This window comes from Ischnura elegans, chromosome X (genome assembly GCF_921293095.1).
Source record: "Ischnura elegans chromosome X, ioIscEleg1.1, whole genome shotgun sequence".
NCBI lineage: Eukaryota > Metazoa > Arthropoda > Insecta > Odonata > Coenagrionidae > Ischnura > Ischnura elegans.
In genome coordinates this window covers 102,820,211-102,846,910 of record NC_060259.1, presented here as the reverse complement: position 1 = coordinate 102,846,910, position 26,700 = coordinate 102,820,211, and the positions used below count along the sequence as shown (strand labels likewise).

The following is a 26,700-nucleotide window of genomic DNA, read 5'->3' as shown; positions in this document are numbered from 1 at the left end:
CCTTCCTCTAGCTGAGTGGTTGTGTCATTGCTCCCACATCTCGTCGCGATTGACGCTAATGCTGTTTTAAGTACTGTTAATTGTGTTGCTGATTGCGCCGTTGCAATTTAATTTAATATTATACTGATAAAAATGTCTTTCATTGTGTAGACACATTTCTATGGAGATAAGGAGAACCAGTATGCCATGTGCATGTACTGTGGCATGAAATTATCGTGAGGAAGTGCTGAATCCACCTCACAATACTGAAGCATTTTTGGGTGGAATGCAAGTCGGTATGTGATGAGAAAGTGACAAAATTCGGGTGAAACGTGCATGAGGAAAATTTGAATTCAGTCGACGGCAGTGGGGTAGCCAGGAGTTTCATTAGGGGTGTCCAAAACCAGGGGGGAAATTTTTAAACATCAGGGTAAAAAGTAGAGGGTTTCAAACTAATTTTAACACCCTTCATAATCGAAAAAACTTCGTTTTTGAAAGAAATCTATTGTAAATTCATGATTTTTCAATATTTTGTTTCCTTTCATGAAGGAAAGTAATTGTGTTTTTATATATCGGCGGGACTGGACCCCCCGCACTTACCCCTCTCGCTACGCCACTGGTGAGTGGTCTATCCGAAGATTTTTCCTATTTTCATTTCCAAACCCAAGCGTAACAGTTTAGGTCCTAAGCATATAAAGATGTTTTTAAAATTGATTGTTTGAGGCGTAACTTGGTGAAAGCGATTCATAATTAAATTAAAAAAGAAGAACTTTGTGCTTTCACATTAATATTTATTCACGACCATGGTTTCAACGTTAGATGTCATCATCAGGTGAACTCTACAGAGGTCCATCACATCCTTTTACACCAGGCTAGGAGGGGGAGGGAGGAAGGTAATTAGGTTGAACGGATTGGTCAACATAGAAGAGGGAGGGGGAAAAAAACTTGGTCATATGGTATGAAAGAAGTTAGGGGAAGGAGGCTCCCTTAGGGAGGGCATGGCAGGTGGAGGGGGGATGGTTCAGGTGAGAGAGAGGCCGAAGAGTTCGTCATGTCATTAGCCCAGGAATTTAGGAGTGGGAGGCTTAAAAGAGGACATTTCAGATAATAGGCTATTTTTGGCATTTGTGATCCATCTCGCAACGAATCACTGTGCTGGTGAAAGCGGTTGTTTTAGGAATAACATGCACATAACTCTTGTGAAAACGGACTCTTGAAATGGCGTTTAATGTATAAGAATTTTTACATCACACAGAAATCCATAATAGCAGCGCAAATGCCGAAATGAAGTGCAAACATTTTTTAACAAGGTTGTATATTTCTTTAGGATATTTGAAAGAGATATGTATTAGTCGAATCAACAATGTGCCCTAAGTGTTTCCATAATGTACTAATGTTCCTGTAAACAGCTAAATTCTCATTCTAAATTCCTGTTTGAATCCTTTAAAGAATATCACAATTACTCGCCAAAACCCTGTTCCCTGATACACAGGCAACCAAATTGAATAGAAAAATGCTGATTTCCTTATATACAGGCAACTCAGTCAAACTTCCCCGTATTCATCGTTTTCCCTCATTCATTGTTTTCCTGCATTCATCTTTTTTTCGTCCATCCCCTTGATAAACAATAGATCGAGGTTCCACTGTGTCTAATTAACTTTTGTGTAAATGATGTAGCCTAACCATATCAAAATATGAGAAATGGTTGTTCTCTCAAACTATACTGGGGTCCTTGATCTCCCCCCCTAGATGGGACTTTATCCGTGCCAATCAGTTTGACTTTGTATGAATAGTATACTAGATCATCAAATGTTATCCCTTGTGATTTCTTAGGATATGTTTTCAGAAATTCTCTTGGGAAATCTCTTTTTGGTTAGGGTATTTCCCTAGCTATTAAACTTTTCAATACTCAAATGAAATGGTAATCAGTGCAAGTATTTTTTCTCATATTTTTCTCCTTGTTTTTAGTCTGGTGGAGCCAACAATAATGATGGCAGTGAGGAAGGAGATTGGAAATCTTCTTTGGAAGCAGATATGAGTGTTATCCTGACACCAATGATTCCACTAAATAATGTATGCTTGTCTGTTACCCTTGAAAGTCCTATGAAAGCTATGCTTGGCCAGAACTTCATTGAAAGACTCTGTAAGTAAGAATTGGAAAGCTTTTGTGAAGCCCTAGTTATCAGTCATGATTTCATGGAGCGTGGTCTTTTAGTTAACCCTGGTAATGGATATGGAGCTCTGTTAAAGCACCAAAATGAATGATGTTCTTAATATTTGATTTTCTGAATGTTGTGCAGCCTTGGATAATAGAACTAAACCAATAAGAGTCCTTAGCATACACCCATGTCTCGTATAGCGCAAGGGATGCGTTCCTTGGGGTCTTTGCGCTATACGAATTTGCGTTATACGAGAGCGTTTTAACATTGGGAAGATAGGGATGCGTTCCTGGTAGCATAGGTCTTGGGTATTGAATTTCCTCTAAAACATATATATTCCCATAAATAGCCTCAGAAAACATTATTTATATAAATGTTTATAGTTTAAAACATCTTTAAAGATAGTATGCACGCATTTGAAGACTTTTATTCACGTTAAAAAAAATTCTTACGAGCTTTTGAAATTCCCTCCTGTCGTGCGGGTGGGCTAACATCTGCTATATCAGGGGTTCGTAATGCATTGCCGGCAGTTGACGATTTTTCAAACCAGTCTAAAAACAACTATTGTGTCACCCAGGCCCTTTTGTCGCTCATCAAAATGACAGGCAAATGCTACTTTGAATGCCATTTCATAGCTAGCGGAGTTTATGAATGATAAATCATTTTAATTTGAAGTCCTCCGAGTCATTAGCAGCTACATGAAACAGTCTTTAAATGCCTTGAAACCTGACCCAGGTTTTCCTTCCCTGAAAATGAATGAACGAGAAGCATTCATTTCCAAAAGAATATCGTCTCGTCAACATTAAAAACTAGTTGAGGGGGAAAGGAGCCACTTTCAATCACAGCTTGGAGTTCATCAGAAAATGTTGTGGTGACTACGCTATCAACACTTGCAGATTCACCTGATATCGCCGCACTGAAAATACCTGCTCGCCGTTTAAATTCTGGAACCAACCGGATCTTTCACTAAATGTCTCGGAGCGATTACCACTCTCGTCTTTTTGTACTGATTCACTATGAACTTTCCGTAGTGTAGGCCGCTTGGTTGAAGTTGGTGCGGCTGAGGTCACTGATGTTTTAACTTCGTCTTTATTCAGAATAAGGCATCGTGAGTTTAAACTTCCACGCAATATCGCTTTGACGTTCTCCATTTTCAAAGCAATTGACCTATATCAATTTCTATTCTAGGTTTATGGTTTTTCTTAATAAATTCTTGATTTTTCTACCCGCATTCCTATTTTTTGCCATTTTCTCTTGGTTTTTACTCTGCATGGCTCTATCGAAATCACCTTCTACTGCTGAACTGTATTCTTGAGACGCAGAGGGCCTACGACTGCGGGGAGGGAACGAAGCTATTGTGTTTGAGACTCAATAGCGGACCCTTTTATGTGTTGATGCTATTCATACGCAACTCGGCCACCGCTCCATTTCTCCCCCGTGAATACCGATGACCTTGAAGGCTGTAGCGTTAACCCTCTACCTGGAAGTCAATCGCCCCGATAACCTATGACGGCAAAAATTACGTCTCAACCAGTATTGCTTAAAAAAACTCATTTCCACTAGCCCCACGCTTCATTTATGATCTAAATTAACTCATTCTGTTAAGGAGACGAGATAAATTACTTCGGTAGGCCGACTATCTGGACCCAATGACGAGTAATGCTTTTGGCCATTGCACAGCAATAGATTTCGATTAATACATAAACAAATTAGAAGATTTGAAGCAAGCAATACTATTAATATGCGTAAAATGATAGCAATTTCGTGTGTACTTAGCGCAAGTTCACGTTTTATCACGAAAGCGTTTAAGATTTTTGATTAGGCTACACTGCGTTGCAATGTTTCCCCGAGGAACGAATTTGCGCTATATCGAAATTGCGCTATACGAGACATGGGTGTATTTTGATAAAATGTAATGGCAGGAGACTCTATTTATAACTAAGTTCACAGGACCAAAAATTCAGAGGTTTGTATGGATGCACTTTGTTTATTTTCATTAGTATAAAAAAGCAAAGCATTCTTATTTTACTTTTGGTAAATACTATACAGTTTTGCTCAATTTTTATTGTCATAATATGATTCAATTGTTGGAATAAATATTGAACAATGCAAGGTTTGCTCATATGATTGAGGATCAAGTAATGCACAAGTAAATGCTATCAAATGCATTCAAATTTCAATGGAAAATCTTTTGCAGCGTCACTTTTTGTCCAAATACTTGTAACTCAGCAGATTTTATTCCTTAGGACATTTATTCCATTGCTTAGGCAGTTATTATGTCCACTTTGTATGGTGGTCGTGCATGGCTGTTTTAATTTGATGAAGTAATTTATTTGTTCCATTCTGGTGACAGATGAGACTCCAGCATGCTAACTAATTGTCTTAATCTAAAATATTTTTGTGTTGCAGTGTTGCCTTTATTCAGGGAACTGATCAATTCACTGGAAATACGTGTTGTTAATGTGGAAGGCATCTGCTCCCACGCTATCTGGATAATCAATCTTCCTTTGTATGCATTTGATAATTTTCAACTCACAAAAACTGACATTCTCTAACAGCTATGAATAAGGAAGGATACAGATCTTACTTTGGTCTTAGTGTGTGGGGACGTTATTATACATTTTGCATGCTGACTGAGGCATTTACCCTAAATTTTTATTGCTACCTTGATATCTAGCACTTTCCCTCACCATGAGGATCGCTAATGTGCTGAATTCTACCAGACCAACCCTCATGGCAGTGTGTGCCTCCTGCAATGAGGGTCTCTCCTGCACTTTCTGGTGGCTAAAACCGTGAACTCCCTCAGCCTAAGGTTCAAACTGTAAAATTGGTTTTCTTTGAAATTCCCTCCGTGTAACAGTCTGTTTAATCCATTGCTCTGGAGGAATAAGCAAAAACCCAAAAAAATACAAACTTTATTGCAATTTTTGCCATCTGTTGGAAGAGTATAGGTGTATCCCAAGTGCTTGATTTTCAGTGCTGGCACATGTGCTAAAAACATTACCACAAAGTCAGAAGTAAATGATCTTAAATCTATAGCATATGCATGTTTGACGTGGCCTATGAACTGGAGGTAGGGAAGCAAGTGAGTTGGAAAGAGGATTGAATGCTGAAAAGACTGGTTGTTGGATTGTTGGCACATGAGACTAATCAGTGCCATGCTTGGTTTAGAAATCGATGCCAATTAATGATTTTCATTCTGCAATGTTCCTTTGTTGGCCCAATATTGACGGCTTATGAATAGTGTATGCTTATGTGGGCCTCGGTGGTGGTGGATTCAAGTCCATGCCTGCCAAACAATAGGTTGTGGGTTTGAGTCTCACGAGGGTAGGTTGACCCTATCCAGGGCATGGTTTTTCGTACACATGTAGCGGTTTAATTTGTTGAACATTCTAATGTAAAATGGCCAATATAAGCTGTATTCGGTGGTATGGGAATATGTAAATAAAAAATATATGTCACCCTTGTAATTATCATTTTGGAAGGTCATTTTCTGTATGAATTTCTTTTTTAGATGAAGAAACCTTGGTTCCTCTGGTGGTGAGGGCAGACTTCAATTCATTTCTTCAAAATGTGATTCCAAATCTTATGGTAGAAGTGACTGTTTCATGCTTTGGAGGTTACTCTGCAACTGGCGAGGAATCGTCCCTGATGGTGTTTCATACCACTTCCCCATTACCTCTCTCTGCTGTTTTCTCTCAAGAAATACTTCATTCAAGTCTTGAAAATGGAGGTATGTTCATTATGTCATAAAGGAATTTAAGGTTTTTATATTTCATTGGTAATTGCAAATACTAGGGCTTCTGGGAGGGATATTTTTAAGGTGAGAAAAATTTGAAAAAAAATCTTGTAACCCAAGCACAATTTGAGATTGAGCAAAATGACTCTTGAATTTTGAAATCAGCTGGTATACCTCCCTATCTGCATCATTCACCACACTGAGCTCTTTTTGCATTCTCATTAGGGTTGGGTCTGTTCTGTTCTTCCATTCAACCAATTCTTAAGCTTAGAACAGGGACAGGAACCAATGCCAAAAAGAACCAGTACCAAAATAATCGAGGCAGAATCGGTTTGTGTATTGAAGGTAAAGGTATTAGAAAATAATTATGAAATGACATGCAGTTGAAGATCTTTAATGCAGAGATGTTTTGATGAGAAGGTAATTTTTAGCGATCTTATTTCATATTGCTGGTTATCATTAGTCTGGATTCTCTTGCATTTTAAAGATACAGCCTTGTATAGTCTCTTATGCCTCATTATTTTGCTAATTAGACGATCCTTTAGGTACAATTAATATTAACCTAGATAATTATATTAATAGGGCAAAGAACCCCTTTCATTATTGAAAATTGAGCTATTAAAGTTCAAAATTAAGAACTAGAGCCAAGAATATGTATGGTTTGGGCTGAGAAATTCAAGGAGGCTGATACCAGGAATTAGGCAACCTCACCCTGCACTCCCTCAAACCACAAAAGCCTGCCAAGTGGCTGCCTGCCACGCTTATATATATATATATCTTGTGCCAGTGAGAGTGGAAGGTGCTAAGTAGTAAAGTAATCATGCTAAATTACATTTTTTGTAATTTATGATTTAAGATATTGTAACTGTTGCTGCTTGGCAAGTTACATGATTTAGTGTAAATGTGTGTTTCTGAGGGAAGGAGAGCTGTATTTGATTGGGCTGTACTGTGTTTGACTGTGTGTGTAGTTAGGTATGAATGGACTTGTATGTAGTACATTTCCCCCCCACAATTTCCCACCTCCCAATTTTGGGGTTTTCCCGATCGAGTGACTCTGTGTATGTGCCGAGGAGCTAACCCCCTCCTCCCAACCACCTGCCGCATGGTGCGAGGCAACCGAAGAAACCACCAGTTCTCCATCCCTTCCCCCCAAACAGAGAGAACATGCTTCAAACCCCCCCTCCCCTCCCCCCCTCAGTGGCGACAAGACTCAAGAAACTGGCCTCCTCCCAATTTCCTCCCTGCTGTCCCCACCCCCAGAAAACCAACCCTCTTCGAGGTATATAACCCCGAGAGCAATCAGCTGAGGGAGAGACATCAATCCTGCCCTCGTCATGCTGACGGAGGCTGTGCCAATTTGTTGAAGCACCTTAGTAAGAAGTGGTCTGATGAGAGAGAGGGGATCTGGAGACGTCGGAGTTTGGGCCAAAAAGGAGAGGACTGGCGGAAGTAGTAAACGGGGTAAGGAATGGTAGATTTCCATTGCCAATAAGGTGGTCAACCCACGTCATCCCACTGAATATTCTCTCAGCCCATGGTGTGCAGAAGGTGCAGAGATCTAGGAAGGAGCCATCCAAGGACAGCTGTGAACGAGAGAAGGAGAACCTGATAAGTAGAGTCACAATCCCAAATTACGCTCCACCTCCCCTTGAAGTAAAGAAGAATCTTAACTTAAAGCCACATTGTCGTGATCTTGAAGAAATGGAGATTTCTCCCCCTTTTTAAGAACAGAAGAAGTACCTGTACCGAAGAGCCGTCGCCCCCCGCATTTTTGTTTGTTCATCACATCACAATTTCTATCCCCTTTCCCCCCTTTTGAATGAGTGCGTGTGGTTTAGTATTTAGGACAGTGTGTGGTTTTCGATCAATAATTGTGTTCGAAGTTCACGTTTTTGTTTCTTATAAATTCATTATTTTATTTATCTAATTTATTATTAATTTTATTTATCTCATTTCAAAAAATATTTATGATTTTTTAACTGTTATATGTGAAAATAAAGCTGTTATCATAAAGAAATACGCCTTTGAAATTTGAAATGTCCGCAATTATTCGCAGTCCATTGTAAAAATAAGCTACCATTTTTGTTATAGATACCATAAAATGAACGAAACATATCTCAAGCACAATCAGCACAAGTTCCAGATCCCTTCCATCACTGAACATTACCTTAGTCAGCGTTTTCGTGGTAACTGCAAAATGAAATCAACAAAATGTTTGCGTAGCCATGGCTAAGTAACTAAGCAGTTGTGACCTCACATTTATATGACAAAAAATCCTTGAAATTGTCTCCCCTACCACATCCTGTAGTATTGCAGATTCCACCTGAAACATCCTGCATAGTGAGTGATCACGTTCAACATTCAAGTGTTTGCATAGATTTTATCAGTAGCTTCATTTGCGCAGTAGAAATTGACGTATTGTGGTGATAATTTCCCATCCCCTCCTCTCTCTCGTGACCACCAGCGAATTTCCAGAATGCCAGATTATGAAAACTCTCCTTGGAAAACCGTTTCTTTGCCAAGACAACGGGAGTTCTGCCGGGGCAGGGCCATTCTGTGTCACATGGATCTTGCAACGATATACCGTTCTCAGTGTTGGGCTTCATCATGTGCGTTCAACTCTATAAACATATTTTACGATTGCTTGCTTCTTGATCATGGTCAGTGTTGTCTACCGTGGAAAAGGGTAGTTTATTTAGCATTTTAGCGACCCATTTGAATTCTATTCATCCTCTCTCATACCTCTATAAAAATATTTTGTTGCTGATAAGGCTTTATCACAGGGTACATTAACATGTACGAGTTAATTTCTTTAAGTCTTGAATGGTTTTAGTGGACCACAGTGGAACATGTACCATGTTCGCATGAACCAAATTAGAGCAGGTTTAATTTTATGTTCACATATTTGCACAAGTTGGGTGGTTACAAGGTGTATTTTTGTGTTCCTGCACGGATTTTTGTTTCTTCATTCATTTCTGTGCTCATACGTTTAGATATTAGGTCACACGGGAATTATACCATGTAGCTAGGCCTTTAGAATGATCTTTCATTTTGGAAAAAAAATTATGGTTCCATTCCGATTATCTGATATTGATTGTAAAGGAAGTTTATTGTTTTTTTTTACTATTATGGTGCCACATTTTGTAGAATAGATCATTTTGGTTATTACATACCACTGGCCAGTTTGATGTTCGAAGTAGAAAAGAATATTGAGTTGTTTTATGTGTATCTTGCTTGTTTTTTTACTGCATTAAATATTCTGTAGAATTTGAAATCTACATTGTAAGCTCTCATTCTTTCGTGTACGCCAATCAATGCAGCGAGCCTCCCCACAAAATAATCTTTCCCCTCTTTCCCTCCCTCATTCCCTCCCATCTCTTCCCCCCCCCCCTGCTCCCAAACCCCCACAATCCCAACTCTACAACCCCATCCTCCCCCAACCATCGTCTTCCCGACGAAAAAAAAACACCAAACCTGACCCACCCCTCATTCTCTCCCACCACAATATGTAGAGGAGCATGTATACATGAATGTAAGTGATTATAAAATTAGGTATCTCAATTGGTGCGTGGTTTGTGGAGTTTGCTGTATTATTTGATTTTCTTATTGAGGGGCCCTAGTATAAGGTTTTCCAATGCAAGTTAGTTTTATTCAGACCAACAATTACTATGTGACTGTTGCTGTAGTGTTTACCAGAAACATATCTATAAAGTATTGAGTGTATTAGCGATTATCATGTATTTTTACGTATTGTGACGGAACACGAAACGCCACATATTTTATAGGATGAGGAGGGCATCAATAGTCCCGAGTAAGGAATGATCGAACCATCGTTAATTACTTTTGAGACACCAGAATATATTTTCCACTTGCATAACGTACATACACTTATCAAAATTAATTACCCTGATGAAGATGAGGTGAACAAAAATGCAACAATATGATATGACTCATTTATCCCCCCCTCCAAAAAAAAAACAATACGTGATATTGTATAGAATATGTGGGCTGGGTTCACAATATGCCCAAATCAAGTCTTTAGGCTGCTTGCGTGATCACACTGAATAATATTTCTGACACTGAGTCAATAGTTTGTTGAAAGATACGGCGCACCGGGACAGAGTGAGAGAACCAATATTCTGGCTACACAATTTGGGAAGTGATTCGGGGTCTGGGCGAACAAGCACGGGGACGGGTCGCTAGCTGCGACGTTCTTACGGTTTTGTCGGAGCCTGAGCAGTAGAAGCCATCAATGAGGCGACGAGTTGGACCCAAGTGTTCGCGGGATCGAGGGCTGTCTTCCTCCCGACCTCTGGGCATTGGTCTCGTCTGTCGCTTGTCTGCAATCACTCTCCACTTCAGGTTTACCGTAGAACGATCTCGTCCTCTGCCAACAGCACTCTGGTGACCCCCAGAATGACGACCATCAGGCACGTCACACCACTATCTTTCTCTCCCCGTCGACCGGGCTAGGATTTCTTGCCTTGAGGCTCTCTCTCTCCGCAGATTTATACCCATATGGAGGGGAATGACGCACTAGGGATGGGGGTTTTGAGGTGAGAGGGGGTTTCACTGTGCCTCTCCGTCGAGTGGGTCAACCATCGGTCCGCGCTGACCAACACAAAACACTCGTGAGTCACACATTCCTCATGCCCAGGGCATGGCAATCTACCCACACACACAAAGTCATAGGCACACTCATTACCTTACTCAGCATTTCACACATATGCGATCATCCCCTGCTCAGGTTATTGCTCAACGAAGGAAACATACCGGACACATGGTCGGTATGTCACAGTATGGATGTAAAATTATGATAACAGGGATATCATAGTACAATAATACCACATTTCTCTTCTTGTGTGGTGAAATTAATTAATCTTGTGTTTGTTTTGCTTATTTACTTGAAGGATCAGATGCTGCCTTGGATCCATCTCTAGAATTGAAAACATCGGAATTGCATTTTCAAGGCTGCCGGTGCCCTGCAGTGGCTACTCTCTTTCCTGGTGAGCATTGCACAATAAAGATCCGAATGAGTTTGTTTCAAAACTAAATTCTGCTTTCTTCCCTCCCTATTCACCCATCATCATGGCTACAATAGATGTCGCTTACTTTTATGCTCAATCCCATATTCAGGGGGCATTCCTGCTCTCCTCCACTCCCTTTCCCACTTGCCTCCCTCCACAAACACCCAGCGCTGATTTACGAATTGATCTTTCCCACTTCATTCTCTCACACAATGTCTATTCCTTTAATGGTACACACCACCAGCAACAATCCGGTTGTGCAATGGACTCAGTCCTTCCTCTGCTAATCTTTTACGAGGCCCCAGTGAAGAAAAGTTCCTCTCTGAATACCCCTACAGTTAGGTGACTTTGAAAATGTGATAAAGTGTTGATATGGTTAAGGCTGTGAGGGAATATTTGAGGAGTAGTGGGATGACTTGCAAGAGTGAGAAAAAGATCCTTAATGATTTGTTTTATTTTTTGTGAGTGAGGGAAATAGGTAGTGCGTATGGAAATCTGGGTTTTGAATCATTCAGAGGCTTGAGACAATACTGAGTTCTGAGGATTGTTTTTATTTAAACCTTTGAGTGCCAACCTATTTTCTAGGCACTATGCCAAAAGTGCCGAGGCATTTTTGCTGATTTTGCGGTAGGTTAGGGAAAAAATTAGGTCTCAAAAATAAGTAAAGGTATATGTTCAAAAACTTTAGGAAATCTTTATTATATGTGGTTTCACCTTTTTATTATATTATTTGACGAATTTTTGATAATATGAGTGATATGTAATAAGAACTCTGGTTGGATTAACAACCCGCTTTTATTTAGTAAGCGAATGATACACTAGTACACAATTCACGTCCGTACTCGTCCATGGCTACAACCCGAGAGACTGTTGAAGTCCCCCAGTTCCTACCATGCCACCCAAGTGGCGCCACAGTCGCAAACAACTGACACGCCATAATAGCACACAGCAGAACATACATAACAATGAGTTAATTTTTATAATTCAAAGAAAACAGTTAATGTTAAAATAAAATGGATATTGACAATTGTATGATTAGTTAATTATTAATATCTAAGAGTAACATTGCATGCATTGCATAAGATAGTGCTCCTGGCACTTTTCTACGAGAGATAGGGGGAGCGCGATAGCGCTCTAAGCGCGAGATAAGCTAAGTTAAGATAGGCTCTCTAAGGGTTAAAAAGAGGCTCGAGGCACAGCCCACGCTTGGAGACTATAGACATAACCTCTCGTGAATGAAGGTATCTCACGATCATGTCAGTGTTCATCATAAGTAATAGATGCACTGTTCTGAGATAGAAGAACTTAAAACCACAGTTATTTTTGCTTTCTTATTGCCAGTCATTGTCATCAGCCACGTGTTGCTCCACTCTTTTCAATCTTCAAGACTGATATTGATGTACACAATCTGGCACGGAAACGCCTGAAATCTTGGAGCAGAAGGCAGAATGATTAAATCAATCAAAGGGGAAGAGTGGTGCTGGGAGAAGGTGCAGACTGATGCCAATTAGATTGTTTTCCGAACCCAGCCTGGGGTTATGAACACAGCACAACCCCATGTTCATTCTGCCCTTTACCTACAATGTTGCTCCACACTGTCTTATATTAGTTAGGTTCTTCTATGCTTTCCGCTCCGTGCATTGCGATTAAAGAAAAAGAGCCACAAAATGCTGTGGTCTCACAAAAATGATGCTTGGGGAGGGGCTATAAATAATCGGTGAGTGAATCACCTCTACATCTCGATATACGAGGGCCTGTCTTGCCTGTGGAAAAGCTTTACTTCACCTTCTTGATGGAGTGTTGCCGCCAATAACTTCCAATGAATTATGCCTGAAGCTCATTGACCGTTTGGAAACGCTTGCCATCTAGCCACGTCTTCATTTCAGCGTAAAGATGGAAGTCCCCAGCACTAGGTCGGCATTGCTGGGTGGGTGATCAAAAATGTCCCATTGAAATCGCTCAAGGAGCAGTTGGGCTGCATCAACACTGAGATGACGGGCATTGTCATGGATCAGAACACTTTGAGAAGTCAGCATGTCTCTGCTTTTGTTTTGAATGCGAGTGAACATACTGTATCACACTCTAGCCACATTGCATCAAAGAAAAATTCTCTTTCATCGGCATCAAGGTGAAGACATGTCAATGCTGAAGCCATTCGGCATTCGGCTTTCTGGCTGTCTCCCCACAATGCACACTTAGCGGGAGAATCAATTGAGGCAATGAAGTTAAAGAGATTGCTACTAACCTTAAACTAGCAACTTACAGTAAGAAATCACTTGTGCATGTGGTGCGTAGGACGCACAATTGCTCTACCCGTGCAGTACCCGCCTGTCGCTTGTCTGGTGTTTGTGCTGACCTATTGGAGGGTGAAAAAAAAACCTCCCACATATTTTCCACACTGGAGAAAGCACTTTGGCAACACTGTGAATTTGTAAAGCCTAAGTTAGTGATGGAAGTCCAAGAATTTCTCTTCAAGAAATTAGGAGTAGATAACAACCTTAATTTTCAGGTGAAATGATTTCATGAGCATCACAGCCTGGTTGAATATAATATTGTGGCAGTCATGCTGAGGAGCAGGCTTTGAGTCGGCGGCGTGGCATAGACAAGCTTTCCATACTAAGGCGATGCACAGAATATTTCTGACATATGTAGGACATATCTTGCTTTCTAACTTGTAATTGACCATCAATACTGATAGAAAACACATTAATTTTAGTGAAATATCTGCCCATCTCTGGGGTGGCTTGATAGTGTTGGAAGCATTGCCTTGGCGAGCTCTAGACCCCTGCCCCCTCGTCCCCTGCCCTCTAGACACTGCCCCAAATCAACAACAGGTAGCCAGGCATGCAGACTGGGCTCTCCCTGCACAGAGTTACACTAGCCTTAACCCTTAGGGTGTGGGAACGTTTTCATATGTTTTGCACGCTGGCTGCGGTATTTACCCAAAATTTTTATTGCTCCCTGGATATCTGGCACTTGGGCACTTTCCCTCAGCCTAAGGATCACTAAGGGGCTTAACTCTAATAGATCAGCTGTCGTGGCAGTGGGTGCCTCCTACACTGGTTGGAGGCTAAATTCGTTAACTCCCTCAGCCCAAGGGTTAATGGTCAAGATCTTTCATAAAGACTCTGTGCCTGCAAGCAGGGTAGTCATTCAGTTGAGTCATATGCAGTGATTCCATTGGTGCGGTAATGTGTATTATATTTGTCCAACTTATAATTTTTGTGGCTGGCAAAGTAAATACTGTAGTGCACTAGTGCCATGGCAAATTTTTTAGAGTTATTACATCTGCCATCTCCAATAAAATGGGGGACCCCTATATACCTACTTTCTAGTTTATTAGTTACGCACCGCTCTGAATAGATATATGTACCTCATTATAACAAGCACATATCATGGCAGAAACTTCTTAGCCTCATTATTATCATATTTCTTGCATGTTAATTGTAGGTTTTTTCACCATTCACTGCACATCACTCATTATAATGGCATTCTAGCTATAATCCATACTTTTTTAAATGAACTTGCACTGCATTGAATCAAGGATTTTCTAGAATTTTACCAATTAATTGCTTTTGTCGTTTTGAAATGGCAATCAAATGAGCGAGTAACAAGCCTCCTGTACGCACATTTTGGAAAAGGTAAATTTATATTCTAGTTTGTATGTAAGTTACCTAATCAGGGGCGTAGCCAGGAATTTTGTTCGGGGGGGTCCAAACCAAGGGGAAATTTTTTTAAAAACGGGGTACTAAGTAATTGCTTTTAAACTAATTTTAAACACTTATCACAGTCGAAAAAATTTCATTTGTGAAAGAAATATTTTGTAAATTCATGACTTTTCAATATTTTGTTACCTTTTATAAAGAAAAATTACTGAGTTTTTATATTTTGGGGAGGTCCTGACCCCCTGGACCCTCCTTTGCTATGCCACTGAAGGTAATGGTCATTCAACACAATGGTAACAGTAGGATAAGCTTTCTTATTCCACGGGCTTACCCACCTCTGCAGGACAAATGGAACCAGGGGTGAGTTACTGACCGAATTTGACTTGCATTGTTTCGCTGTGGGTTTATATGAAAAATGATTGGACCTTGAATAGCTCTTAGCTTAACCCTGTAAAGTGAAAAGCTTTTATCTTCAACAGTATAGAAGTTAATTTGAAAATTTGTGAGTGCTTCTAGAGTTAGGCAATTTCATTTGTGTTATGCTATTGGAGTCAAGCACCTACGAATTATTGCCAGATTTTCATATTATTCTGTGCTCATATATATTTAACTGTGAATATGCTGTGATTTTTTTCCTCTTTAAGTTATTGGCAGCGATACAGCCATCAAAGCTTTGATTGTAATTTTATTTTTGCATAAAAGAGCAGGGGGAGAGATCCTTCGATCAACAATGATTCTTTTAGCCATCCGAATGTTGTTATATGCAATCCATGATATCTACAATATGATATCTCATGATTTTGTTCTGCAGAGAAAGTTTGTCCTGTGTGCACTGAAAAGTACAATGGAATACTCCAAGTGTGTGCATTCTGTTATGTAAACACAATAGAGATTCAAACCTAGCCCAACTGACTCAGTGGTTCTAGGGGCCTCTAGCAAGTGAAGCAAGTGTATTTATGTGAAAGAGGATCTTTGTGCATCTGATATCAATAGACTCTAACACCATGTGACTGGGACCATGAAAGTTAGTGCATTTATTTTTTTCAAGAGTAAGGTTTTGAAAACATCTGAGTACTATGTTGTAAGAGGCCTTCCAGGCCCTCGAAGGTACTCCCCTTCCCTTGTGGTCCACATGCTAAGTTTTGGGTTTAGTCTAGTGGTTCCATTTTATGCTTTAAAAAAGTTATTTCTCGCAAATATATAGCTGGGATATTTTTACCAGATGAGTGAATCGATGAAATTTTTAATTATACTTGGTAAAATACTATTACACTTCTTAATTTTATGAAAAAAATCCTTATTTTTTTATCTGCAAAATCTCACATTTTTCTCTGTAGTCAACACTAGCCGTTTTCTTTAGCAATAAGTTGCAATAATAAATTGTAATGGTGACTCTGATGGTAATTATCTTTTCATGACTTCTTTTCCTTTCCAGAATTCCCATCTCCGCAGAGTGATGATAGCATGACATCTTTTGAGCTCTATACATTTGGTCATGAAGGAAGAAAGGTCAAGCTGGTGAGGAGGTGCAGAGGAGAAAATTTTGAAGAAAAAGTGAAAGACTGCTCATTTTCCTTGTCATCAGCTTTTATTCTCCCTCTCTATTATTTGGCAAGTGTTCTTGCTCAAAAATTAGAAAATTACTCCACAGAAATAGGAAACCAAATTACAGGTTTGTAGTTAGTTATATAAATGATACTTGAAGTGCCTAGTGTTTGTAATTGTTATTACAGGCTAGGGATGAGTCGATTCCAAATGTCGATTCTCGATTCCACCGATTCTCGGGCACGGAATCGGAATCGAGAATCGATCGCCTAAAGTCGATTCCGATTCCATCGATTCCAGGAAGATAAATGTTTTGAGCATACACGATAAGCTTGGCACATAAAGGCTGCCACACACCTAAGCGGCCGCGGTGTCAGCCTTGCCCGCGCGGAGGATACGCCCGGCACGCGGGTGCTGCGACGAACATGCCTAAGAGGCCTCGGAAACATGAAAATGTCGGCAAGAGCGACAAACCCTGAAATGGCGCATGTTCATGAGCAACTTTCAGAGAAAAAAAAATTGGAAACCACGGGATCGGGAAGCAATGCATGCGTTTTCCGTTCTTTTATTAACCGCTGATCACGGCAAATCAAATTATTGCGATTATGAATCACATTCGGAGAATTCATCTGGACCTCCAATTTTAAAGTATAATAGATCGAAATATATTATTTTATTTTCGAATGATATTTAAAGTCTGATGATAATAAAAACGTGCAGAGAGCGAGTTTTCCTGTGAAAAAAAGTTTCTTATAAATACGCGCTGAGAACGGTTTTTTTTATATATATGTAACTTTTTTAGACTAACACGCGTCTGCGTCAATAATAAAAAATTTAGACACATTCGCGTTTGTATATCCAAGTTTCATCAATGCAACCCTTGAGAAAGTTGATACTTGCTTGGCATAAGCCGCCGCGGCCTCCGGGCGGACTCGACAGTTTGCGTTCGGCCGCCACCGCGCACCCGCCAGGCTGCTCTGTATGTATGGACGCAATGAACGCTACATTTTTGTTTAGCCACCGCGGCCAAACGAGAATGTAGCCACCGCGGCTATTGCTATTTTTAGGGATGGTCGGATCGGATACCTCGGATCCAAATATATGAGGATATTGCCCTTCATCGGATACATCGGATCCAAACTCGCGGAAGACATCGGATCTGGACCGAAATTTTAAATAATAGCTTCAGTGAATGCAACGCCCCATCAGGATGGAAAGAGTTCCGATTCTCTCTTCGAATGCGCCGCGGCAAAAGCCGTCTACTGCGTTGGGACAGTAAAATTCGGGGGAAACGTGCGTGCGGAAAATTTGAATTCAGTCGATGGTAGGGCGATAGCCAGGAATTTTGTTAAGTGGGGGGGGTCCAAAACCAGGGGGGAAAATTTTTAAACAACAGGGTACAAAGGGGAGGGTTTCAAACTAATTTTAACACCCTTATAATTGAAAAAACTTCATTTTTCAAAGATTCATTTGTTTCATTTTTGTAAATTCATGATTTTTAAATATTTTGTTTCCTTTTAAGAAGGAAAGTAATTGTGCTTTTATATTTTGGGGGGTCCTCTCGCTACGCCACTGGTCAGTGGTTCATCCTAAGATTTTTCCTATTTTCATTTCCAAACCCAAGCGTAACAGTTTAGGCCCTGAGTATGTAAAGATGTTTTTAAAAAACAACTTGAAAGCCCATAAAATAATTTTTAATTTATAAAAATATTAAAATGTGTATGAAAATCTGAAAAGCATTCCATTGATTGTATGTACCCAGAATAAACTTGAATAATGACTTTGTTTAATGGCAGGAATTTGAAAATGCATTTGGATTCGAAAATATCAGATTCGAAAGATCTGGCTCCAAAAATCCTGGATCCGTCCATCCCTAGTTATTTTATTCCATTCAATTCTTAAATTTTAATGACAGCAATGCTACAGATAAATCAAAATACCACCTGTTAGAAGGAATAAGAATCGATGGAATCGGAATCGAGAATCGGGAATCGATTTGAAGGAATCGGAATTGGAATCGGAATCGAAAAAAAGTGGAATCGACTCATCCCTATTACAGGCTTCTGCAGAATCATTGTTAGGTACAGAGAAATGAGTGGCACATTATACAAATCTTACATCTATTTAGTATTCAAATAGTTAATTACATTTGACAAAGTTCTATGGTTTTTTGAGCCAGAGCCATTCGAGCCCCAGAATGTACCGAAAATTGCTCCCTCCTCCTATCCCAGGTCTCCTATGCTCATCGTCTCCAGCCAAATACCTATTGGAAGGGTGGTCCATACTAAGCCTCTCTCCACCTGAAGTCTCAGTGAACTCCATTGTTATAAAATGTTAGGCTTTCATTATGACACTTTTTGACTACAGGAAATTATGGTATTTTATGGGTTTTCACAATTTTTACCAGATGTACATGTCATAGGTCATTATTGAGTAAAGTTATCGGCAAATTCAATGTTGGGCTTTGTGAAATCATAAAATTTGATTATTAGCAATACCTCTCAGGGAAATCAGTATTAGTGGCGTCCATTCAAAAACCATTGCCAAACACATGTGTCATCTGGTTTGTTGCGGTCAAACAACCAAGTATCTAATTTATTGGAGTTTGTGATGTGTAGTGCTGGTTTCACCTCAAAGTGATTTTTGTGTTTTACATGTCCTATTCACCAGTTAGCGGCTCGTATGTGCTGAATGAAAGAACACCTGAGAGGTATTTTTGACCACAGGTGCAAAGTAGAAAGACAGATTGCTTTATTTTTTGTATTTAAATCTTATATTTTTCTTTCTCCTTCTTTTTCCATTGTATTGATCATTCTATTTGAGAAGTAGACGTATTATTTTGTGGTTTCTATGAATAGTAGCAGAAACCCCTTATTGCATGGTGGATGCTTGGAGGTTAGTTGAGGTCAATTTCCAAAATTTTATGTATGTGTATACAATTTCTTGCTCTTTCTGTTTCTTGATGATTCTGGTATACAGTGAGTCCTCGTTCTACGTCACTCCGTTTAACGTCATTTCGCGATAACGTCACGAAAATTTTACGACCGTGATTCGTTTATCGCCCCTTCGCTTTGCGATAACGTCACGTATTTTAAATTTCGCGCGAGAAAAAAGGCAAAGTTACAGGCCTTGGTTTCGTGGGTGGTAATACGGTCAGTCTATTCAAAGTGTAAAACGGTGTGTATATTGTTGATTGCGATTATGGTTTTGGCAAATTTTAGCATCAGAGACATTACCACGACAATGTCCAAGAAAAAAATGTTCACAATAATTTTGGTTCCTGTTACTGCGACGATGTTTCAGCGATGATGATGCCCAGGCGACGCCCGCCCGCCTCAATTCGCAATTAAAACCATCTCTTCGATTTCATAATCCCAGTTTCCCCGCCCTCGCTCATTTGCGCCATTTTGATTTCGCTCCTGACCGGTCCGAAAAGAAATTCTCGTAGCGAGGGTAGGGCCTATGGACCGGAGCACCGGATCCCCGGTCTGTAGCGTCTGGTAGCATTCATTGGACCGCACTATAGCGAAGCCGAAAAGCAAATGCGGGAAGATACAAAAATGGAGAAGGATTTATGTCACTGCTGCTATTGTCGTCGTTGAAGTCAGGAACTCGTATTTATGCCATAGTTAGGCATTCCCATCGTAAAAAATGTCCCAGCTATGATACGCTAAAATTTTTTCGCATAGGAATTGTGAGGTCTAAGAACTGATATTCAATTTTTACATTGTTTTTATGGGATATTATGCTTCGATTAACGTCATTTCGTTTATCGTCACATTTTTCAGGAACGGTAGGTGACGTTAAACGAGGACTCACTGTACATAATCTCACTGTTACAAGTATAAAAAGCCATCAATTATTTAAATCAAGCAATGAGATAAGACCTTGACCTAAATGCATCAGTCAACCAATGAATTGGGTTTAGTTTCTGCAGTAAAACCTCTTTGTTTTCAACCTCTTGACATCGTAAACTTCCATACTTTGTACCACCACTACAGTCCCATCACATGTAAATTTATAGGCAAACCTCTCATGGTTCATACCTCTTTATCTCGTAACACCTCCACTTATCATAGTAAGGAGGCACCCCCAAGATGGCCTAAATACCTCCTCAAATCATACCGAGAGAGCTAATGACCATTTATGCAACTGCAATCACATACATGGAATAACATTTTCAGCGATAAATGTTTCATACTTATTTTTTTCGAATACACCTTTAATATGCAGTTATTTTCATGTTAACCACTGAGCGGCCATTTTGCTCCATATGAGAGCATACCTAACAGTAAATAAGAAAAAGGTTTCCAACTATCCCAATCATTATAAGTGACTGTAGAATTAAGAGGGAACACATCGTTTTTCCTCCATTAATGGTAAAAACCACGCAATAGCGCTCGCTTTTTGTTATTTATGGCTCAATTTTCCTGTAAGTGCTCATATATGTACTATGTTCAATAAATAAAAGTGGCAACTAGCGCAGCCTATAATCCCTTGCAGGCAGAAAAATTTCAACTAACTTTGCTCCCATCCATGGAGACAGAAATACTCGACTGCATTGCTTCTTCCACTTCTAATATGGTAATATTTCATGAATTTTCCACTACTCAAAACAAAACAAATCAAGTTTTACAATTATTTTATTCCCATTTTTCCCTGCTTATCATAATCTTACTACTGTTTCGTACTATTCTTATTTTTTTTTCAATGCTGGTGTGAATGATAATGGTTCACAAGTTATTGAGCTTAGCAGCAGTCATGTCTGGCGTGAGAGTATTCATGCTGCGAAATCTGACTCTTACGTCGGGAGCTCGGGAAGTCAATTTGTAGCAATTCTGAACATCACTCCTTGTCAGGTGTAGTAGACAACTAACTAGCTGATATGCGGTATTGAAATTTTTTGCCGTTGTGCAGTTTGCCCAGCATTATTGCCAGTAAATCACGTTGTGTAGCAGACCCAGGGTTTCTGTGTGCCCTCAACAGAGTTCTTCTTTGGATCCCTACGTGCATTGTAGTTTGGAGAGAGGGAATTTGATGAAACAGTCAAAAGCACGCTCAATTTATCATCTAATTTTTGCAGTAGTCATTTGTGTTTATTTATTTTTTATAATATTTAACATGTCATATGTTATAAAGATGATGAATCAATTTTCTAAAGGATATTTCAAATATTTTCCATAAAAATGAAAACATACGAAATTTGCGTTCTTGATTATAGGGCGATGATGGATTTGACAGACAGGAAAAGGCAGCTGCTTGACATTATCACAAAATTAGCTATCTTCCAAGCCATTGACGAGGGCAGGGCATATTGTGAGTTACTGGAAGAGATGGAGAAAGAACTTGACAATGTGGAATCAGTTACAATTTCCACCAAAAAAGAGGTTCGGGAAGCTTTGAACGTCATTGAAAGTATGTTTTTGTAAGGGTGGAGGAATGCGAAAGTGATAATATGATCATATTTAATGGGATTGAAAGTATTATTTCAACAGAGTTTGAAAAAAATTATGCAAACCCTAATTACTAAAAAGACCACTTGAGCAAGTCACTTTTTCCCTTGTGTATCATTAAATTGCAAATAGATGTTCACAAATGCATGCATGTTTAAACACATAAATATGATGGCTTGAAAGACAATAGTGCCTTTCATTTCCGAATGATACAAAAAAATGGTGCCTACCACTAAAAACTCTCTATATTGAACCATCATACATTAAATTGCCCAAATTTTGGTCCCCTCCATTAAGATATAAAGAGATTGTACTGTATTTATAAAAATATGTATTGAGAAAGATTGAACTTTCTAACATTCAAATTATGTACGAACTCTCAGTGGTCCATAAAACTTGTAAACATGCATTTTTGTTGTAATACATTTTTTTCGTAGGGTATTACCTAATGGTCATTTCCTATAAGGTATGTAATCTGGCATGGATAAATGTTAGGTATTGCTGTAGCTGAGCATCAAGGGTCAGACTCTTGAAATCTCTATGAAATTTCACATGGGTGTCATAGTTACTTTTCTTCATTGATTTTTGTTGCATATGTCAGGAACAAATTTGCTCATGAACTGGCACTACTGTGATACACTTCAGCTCACGGCTATAATACTATATTGGCTCCAAAGGCATTCCATGCCCTGTATTAAGTAAATTGGCTGTCCCTTCAGCTTCATTATACACTTGACAGTACATATTTGCTATTGTTGTTACATCAATAGAGAATTGATTTTGTCTATTTGTTTCCAGTCCTTGATGTTAAGGTCTTATGTAATTACTCTCTGCTTGACAAGAGAGTAATGTATACTTTGGTCCATCAAAATTTTGTTTGAACAAGAGAAAGGCAAGGAAGAGCCACTCAGTCGAAAGATGAGGCAAAATATGATAGTATTTCAACAAGGAACTTAACTTATTTTATATAACTGGAACCTTCTGACAAGCCATATGGCTTAGAAGGACCAAGTTGGTATATGCAAACAAAGGCAATACTTGTCCTTGAAAAAAAAAGGGAAGGAAAATTTCATTTGTGTGTAATATCTCAAATCTCCAGTTGGTACTGACTTATATCATTTGTGTCTTTTAGGTAACCCTGGGAAACCAAAGTTTTTTTACCGAGTAACTCCAAAGGATTGTAATCCTCTTGAAGAACTTCTTGAAACAATTGATGCTCACGCTACTCAAAGGAAAAATGTTGCTGAGCTTAATGTGAGTGTAATGAAGTACTTATAATAGGATCTTTTAATGGAGCCCATTTGTCACTTAGTTAAATTTGTCAAATATTTACTTTGCTCTTGGCTATTTTATTATCTAATCACCCTTGTTGACAGCTGTACACCCATGTCTCGTATAGCGCAATTTCGATATAGCGCAAATTCGTTCCTCGGGGAAACATTGCAACGCAGTGTAGCCTAATCAAAAATTTTAAACGCTCTCGTGATAAAAAGTGAACTTGCGCTAAGTACACACGTAATTTCTATCAATTTACGCATATTAATATTATTTCTTGCCTCAAATCTTCTTTTTTGTTTATATATTAATCGAAATCCATTGCTGTGCAATTGCCAAAAGTATTATTCGTCATTGGGTCCAGATAGCCGGCCTACCGAAGATTTATCTCGTCTCCATAACAGAATGATAATAAATAATTTAGATCGTTAATTAAGCGTAAGGCTAGTGGAATTGAGTTTTTTTTTCAGCAATACGGTTTGCGACGTATTTTTGCCGTCGTAGGTTACCGGGCGATTGACTTCCAGGTAGAGGGTCTACGCTAAAGCCTTCAAGGTCATCGGTATTCACGGGGGAGAAATGGAGCGGTGGCCGAGTTGCGCATGAATAGCATCAACACATAAAAGGGTCCGCTATAGAGTCTCAAACACAATGGCTTCGTTCCCTCCCTGCAGTCATAGGCCGTCTGCGTCTCAGGAATACAGTTCAGCAGAAGAAGGTGATTTAGATAGAGCCATACGTCAGAGTAAAAACCAAGAGAATATGGCAAAAAATAGGAATGCGTGTAGAAAAATCAAGAATTTATCAAGAAAAACCATAAACCTAGAAGAGAAATTGATATAGGACAATTGCTTTGAAAATGGAGAGCGTCAAAGCGATATTGCGTGGAAGTTTAAACTCACGATGCCTTATTTTGAATAAAGACGAAGCTAAAATATCAGTGACCTCAGCCGCACCAACTTCAACCAAGCGGTCTACACATATGGAAAGTTCATGGTGAATCAGGACAAAAAGACGAGAGTGGTAATCGCTCCGAGACATTTAGTGAAAGCTCCGGTTGGTTCCAGAATTTAAACGGTAAGCAGGTATTTTCAGTGCGGCGATATCAGGTGAATCTGCAAGTGTTGATAGCGCAGCCACCACAACATTTTCTGATGAACTCCAAGCTGTTATTGAAAGTGGCTCCTTTCCCCCTCAACTAGATCTAGTGTTGACGAGACGATATTCTTTTGGAAAAGAATGCATTCTCGTTCATTCATTTTCAGGGAAGGAAAACCTGGGTCAGGTTTCAAGGCATTTAAAGACTGTTTCACGTAGCTGCTAATGACTCGGAGGACTTCAAATTAAAATGATTTATCATTCATAAACTCCGCTAGCTATGAAATGGCATTTAAAGTAGCATTTTCCTGTCATTTCGATGAGCTACAAAAGGGCCTGGGTGACACAACAGTTGTTTTTAGACTAGTTTGAAAAATCGTCAACTGCCGGCAACGCATTACGATCCCCTGAGATAGCAGATGTTAGCCCACCCGCACGACAGGATGGAATTTCGAAAGCACGTAAGAATTTTTTTTAACGTGAATAAAAGTCTTTGAATGCGTGAATACTATCTTTAAAGATGTTTTAAAAGTATAAATATTTATAGAAATAATGTTTTCTAAGGCTTTTTATGGGAATATAGATGTTTTAGAGGAAATTCAATACCAAAGACCTATGCTACCAGGAACGCATCCCTATCTTCCCTATGTTAAAACGCTCTCGTATAACGCAAATTCGTATAGCGCAAAGACCCCAAGGAACGCATCCCTTGCGCTATACGAGACATGGGTGTAGTTGTTGTCCCAACCCCACCCCTTCTCATTATGTATAAAAATGAATGCAGTGGCGTAGCCAGAAATTTCGTTCAGGGGGTCCAAAACCAGGGGGGAAAATTTTTGAAAAACAGGGTACTAAGTAATAAGTTTCAAACTAATTTCAACACTTTTTATTAGAGATGTGCGAATAGTATCCGCGAATACTCGAATACCTCGAATAATAGAAAGTATTCGATATTCGAGATCTCGAATAGTTATGCCAAAGGTACCGTCTCGAATACCTCGAATACTATGAATTTCGCGTCATACACTATCGCTCGCACGTCGTTGGTAGTTGACTCGGAAAAATGAGAACTCTAGTCGTCTAGTGCATGCAGCGCCGTTTTAAGCAAGCTGACGAAATACATCAAATTCACGGGTTCGAGCGGTGAAAAGAGTTCGACGTGGGGAACCGAAATTGATCGGATGAAAAAAATCCGAAAATCCCAGGTGTCCCCTATCAGGAGAACCTCAGATCCGTGGGATAGCAACATTGGCGCATTTCCCACGATCCGCTATCCCCATCCATTCAGCGTTCGCCCCACCCCCTCAAACGATTTCCTCTTCCCCGAAAACAAAAAAAAGGTCCCGGCTCCTGCAGGGATCGTATTACGAAGACCTCAGCTTTGAAAAAAATATCAAGTTACCGGAAAATAATAGAATCGTGTTTCACCCTTCCCTCTTTCTCCCCACTGACCATTTTCCCGCATCCATCTTTTGATAAAATGAGAGGAGGTGTTTGCCGTGTGTCCTTTGTGGCTAATAATGACAGGCACTTATTTTGAATCTTCCCCAGGAGATGAAACTACCATAGGGAGGAACTCACAATGTCAGTGCCGTGGGATAGAGACATTGGCGCATTTCCCACGATCTGCTATTCCCCTCCATTCAGCATTCGCCTCACCCACTCTTGACGATTTCCTCTTCTCCGAAATCAAAATAAAGATCCCAGCTCGCGTAGGGATTGTATTACAAAAACCTTAGCTTCAAAAAATATCAAGTTACGCGAGAAAAATAAAAAGTGTCTCGCACCCACCCCCTTTTCTCACCCACTGACCTTTTTCTACCTACCTGCTTCGAATTTCCCCCTTTCTCGAAGTCAACTGCTGCATGAGTCATCTACTAGCCCGAAAGGTGTCTAACAATGACTTTCGGCAATTGTTATTACACCTTTATTGGATTGAAATATTAGTAATGTGCGCGTAATTTAAAAAAGAATAAGACCAAACACGACATATTTCTGACTTTATTTAAGCATTTTGCGCAGGAAAATAAATACCGGGAAGAAGAAGATATACGACGGAGGCGTAATGCTCAAATAGGGTGGTTTCCTATTATTTTTTATTGCCTAAATCGAAATATTAATACTCCTGAAGTACGTATTTAACGCTTTTAGAGTTTTATAAGACGATATCTATTTTTCGCGATTAAATTAAAAGTGAAAATTTTCAAGCGCGCGAAAACGCGACGGGTAAGTATGAATGCCGGGAAAAACTCCGCGTGACGTCGTTCTGGTTCCCGCTGCCGCAAGTGAGGTGACCTTGGGGCGAGGCTCTGAGCGCTATTACGACGCAGGATGCTAGCAAGTAGCCGAGTACCATGCTAGCTGGTAGCGCTTGGCTTAAATAAGGATTATTAATACCTTATCAAACAGACTGTGTGATTATTTAGACATGTCTCCCTGAGCTCTGTGCTCATGCATGCATTGGTAACCTCAGACGATGTAAAACTCTGATCCTCTCGTGTAAAAACTAAGTCCCTGTGATGTCACGTGGAGTGGCATCGCATAGGCGCCAATCTGGCCTTTTTCAAATGAGGTAAAATTGAACATTGCCATTAGTCTAAACCGGTATTTCTAGAACGAAATAATTTGTATATTATGAATACACTAATGGTGGGTAACGAATCACAATCAATACCTTTCGTTTTCTTTAATGAAGGAAACTACCCTATTGTTTACATAAAATTAAAATATTCCATTAATCAGCTAAATTCCTGTTTGAAT

General features: G+C 39.6%; 1 protein-coding gene across 2 annotated transcripts in view; it reads left to right on the top strand.

Moving 5' to 3' along the window:
• Positions 1 to 26,700, top strand: part of LOC124171493 (protein PTHB1) — a 75,402-nt gene that overhangs the window by 34,735 nt on the left and 13,967 nt on the right. For both annotated transcript variants that reach the window (XM_046550670.1, XM_046550671.1), the window contains exons 9-13: positions 1,948 to 2,122; positions 5,653 to 5,871; positions 10,788 to 10,883; positions 16,005 to 16,241; positions 22,700 to 22,821. In XM_046550670.1, the coding sequence (XP_046406626.1) occupies positions 1,948 to 2,122; positions 5,653 to 5,871; positions 10,788 to 10,883; positions 16,005 to 16,241; positions 22,700 to 22,821 (849 nt within the window). The remainder of the gene's footprint in view (positions 1 to 1,947; positions 2,123 to 5,652; positions 5,872 to 10,787; positions 10,884 to 16,004; positions 16,242 to 22,699; positions 22,822 to 26,700) is intronic.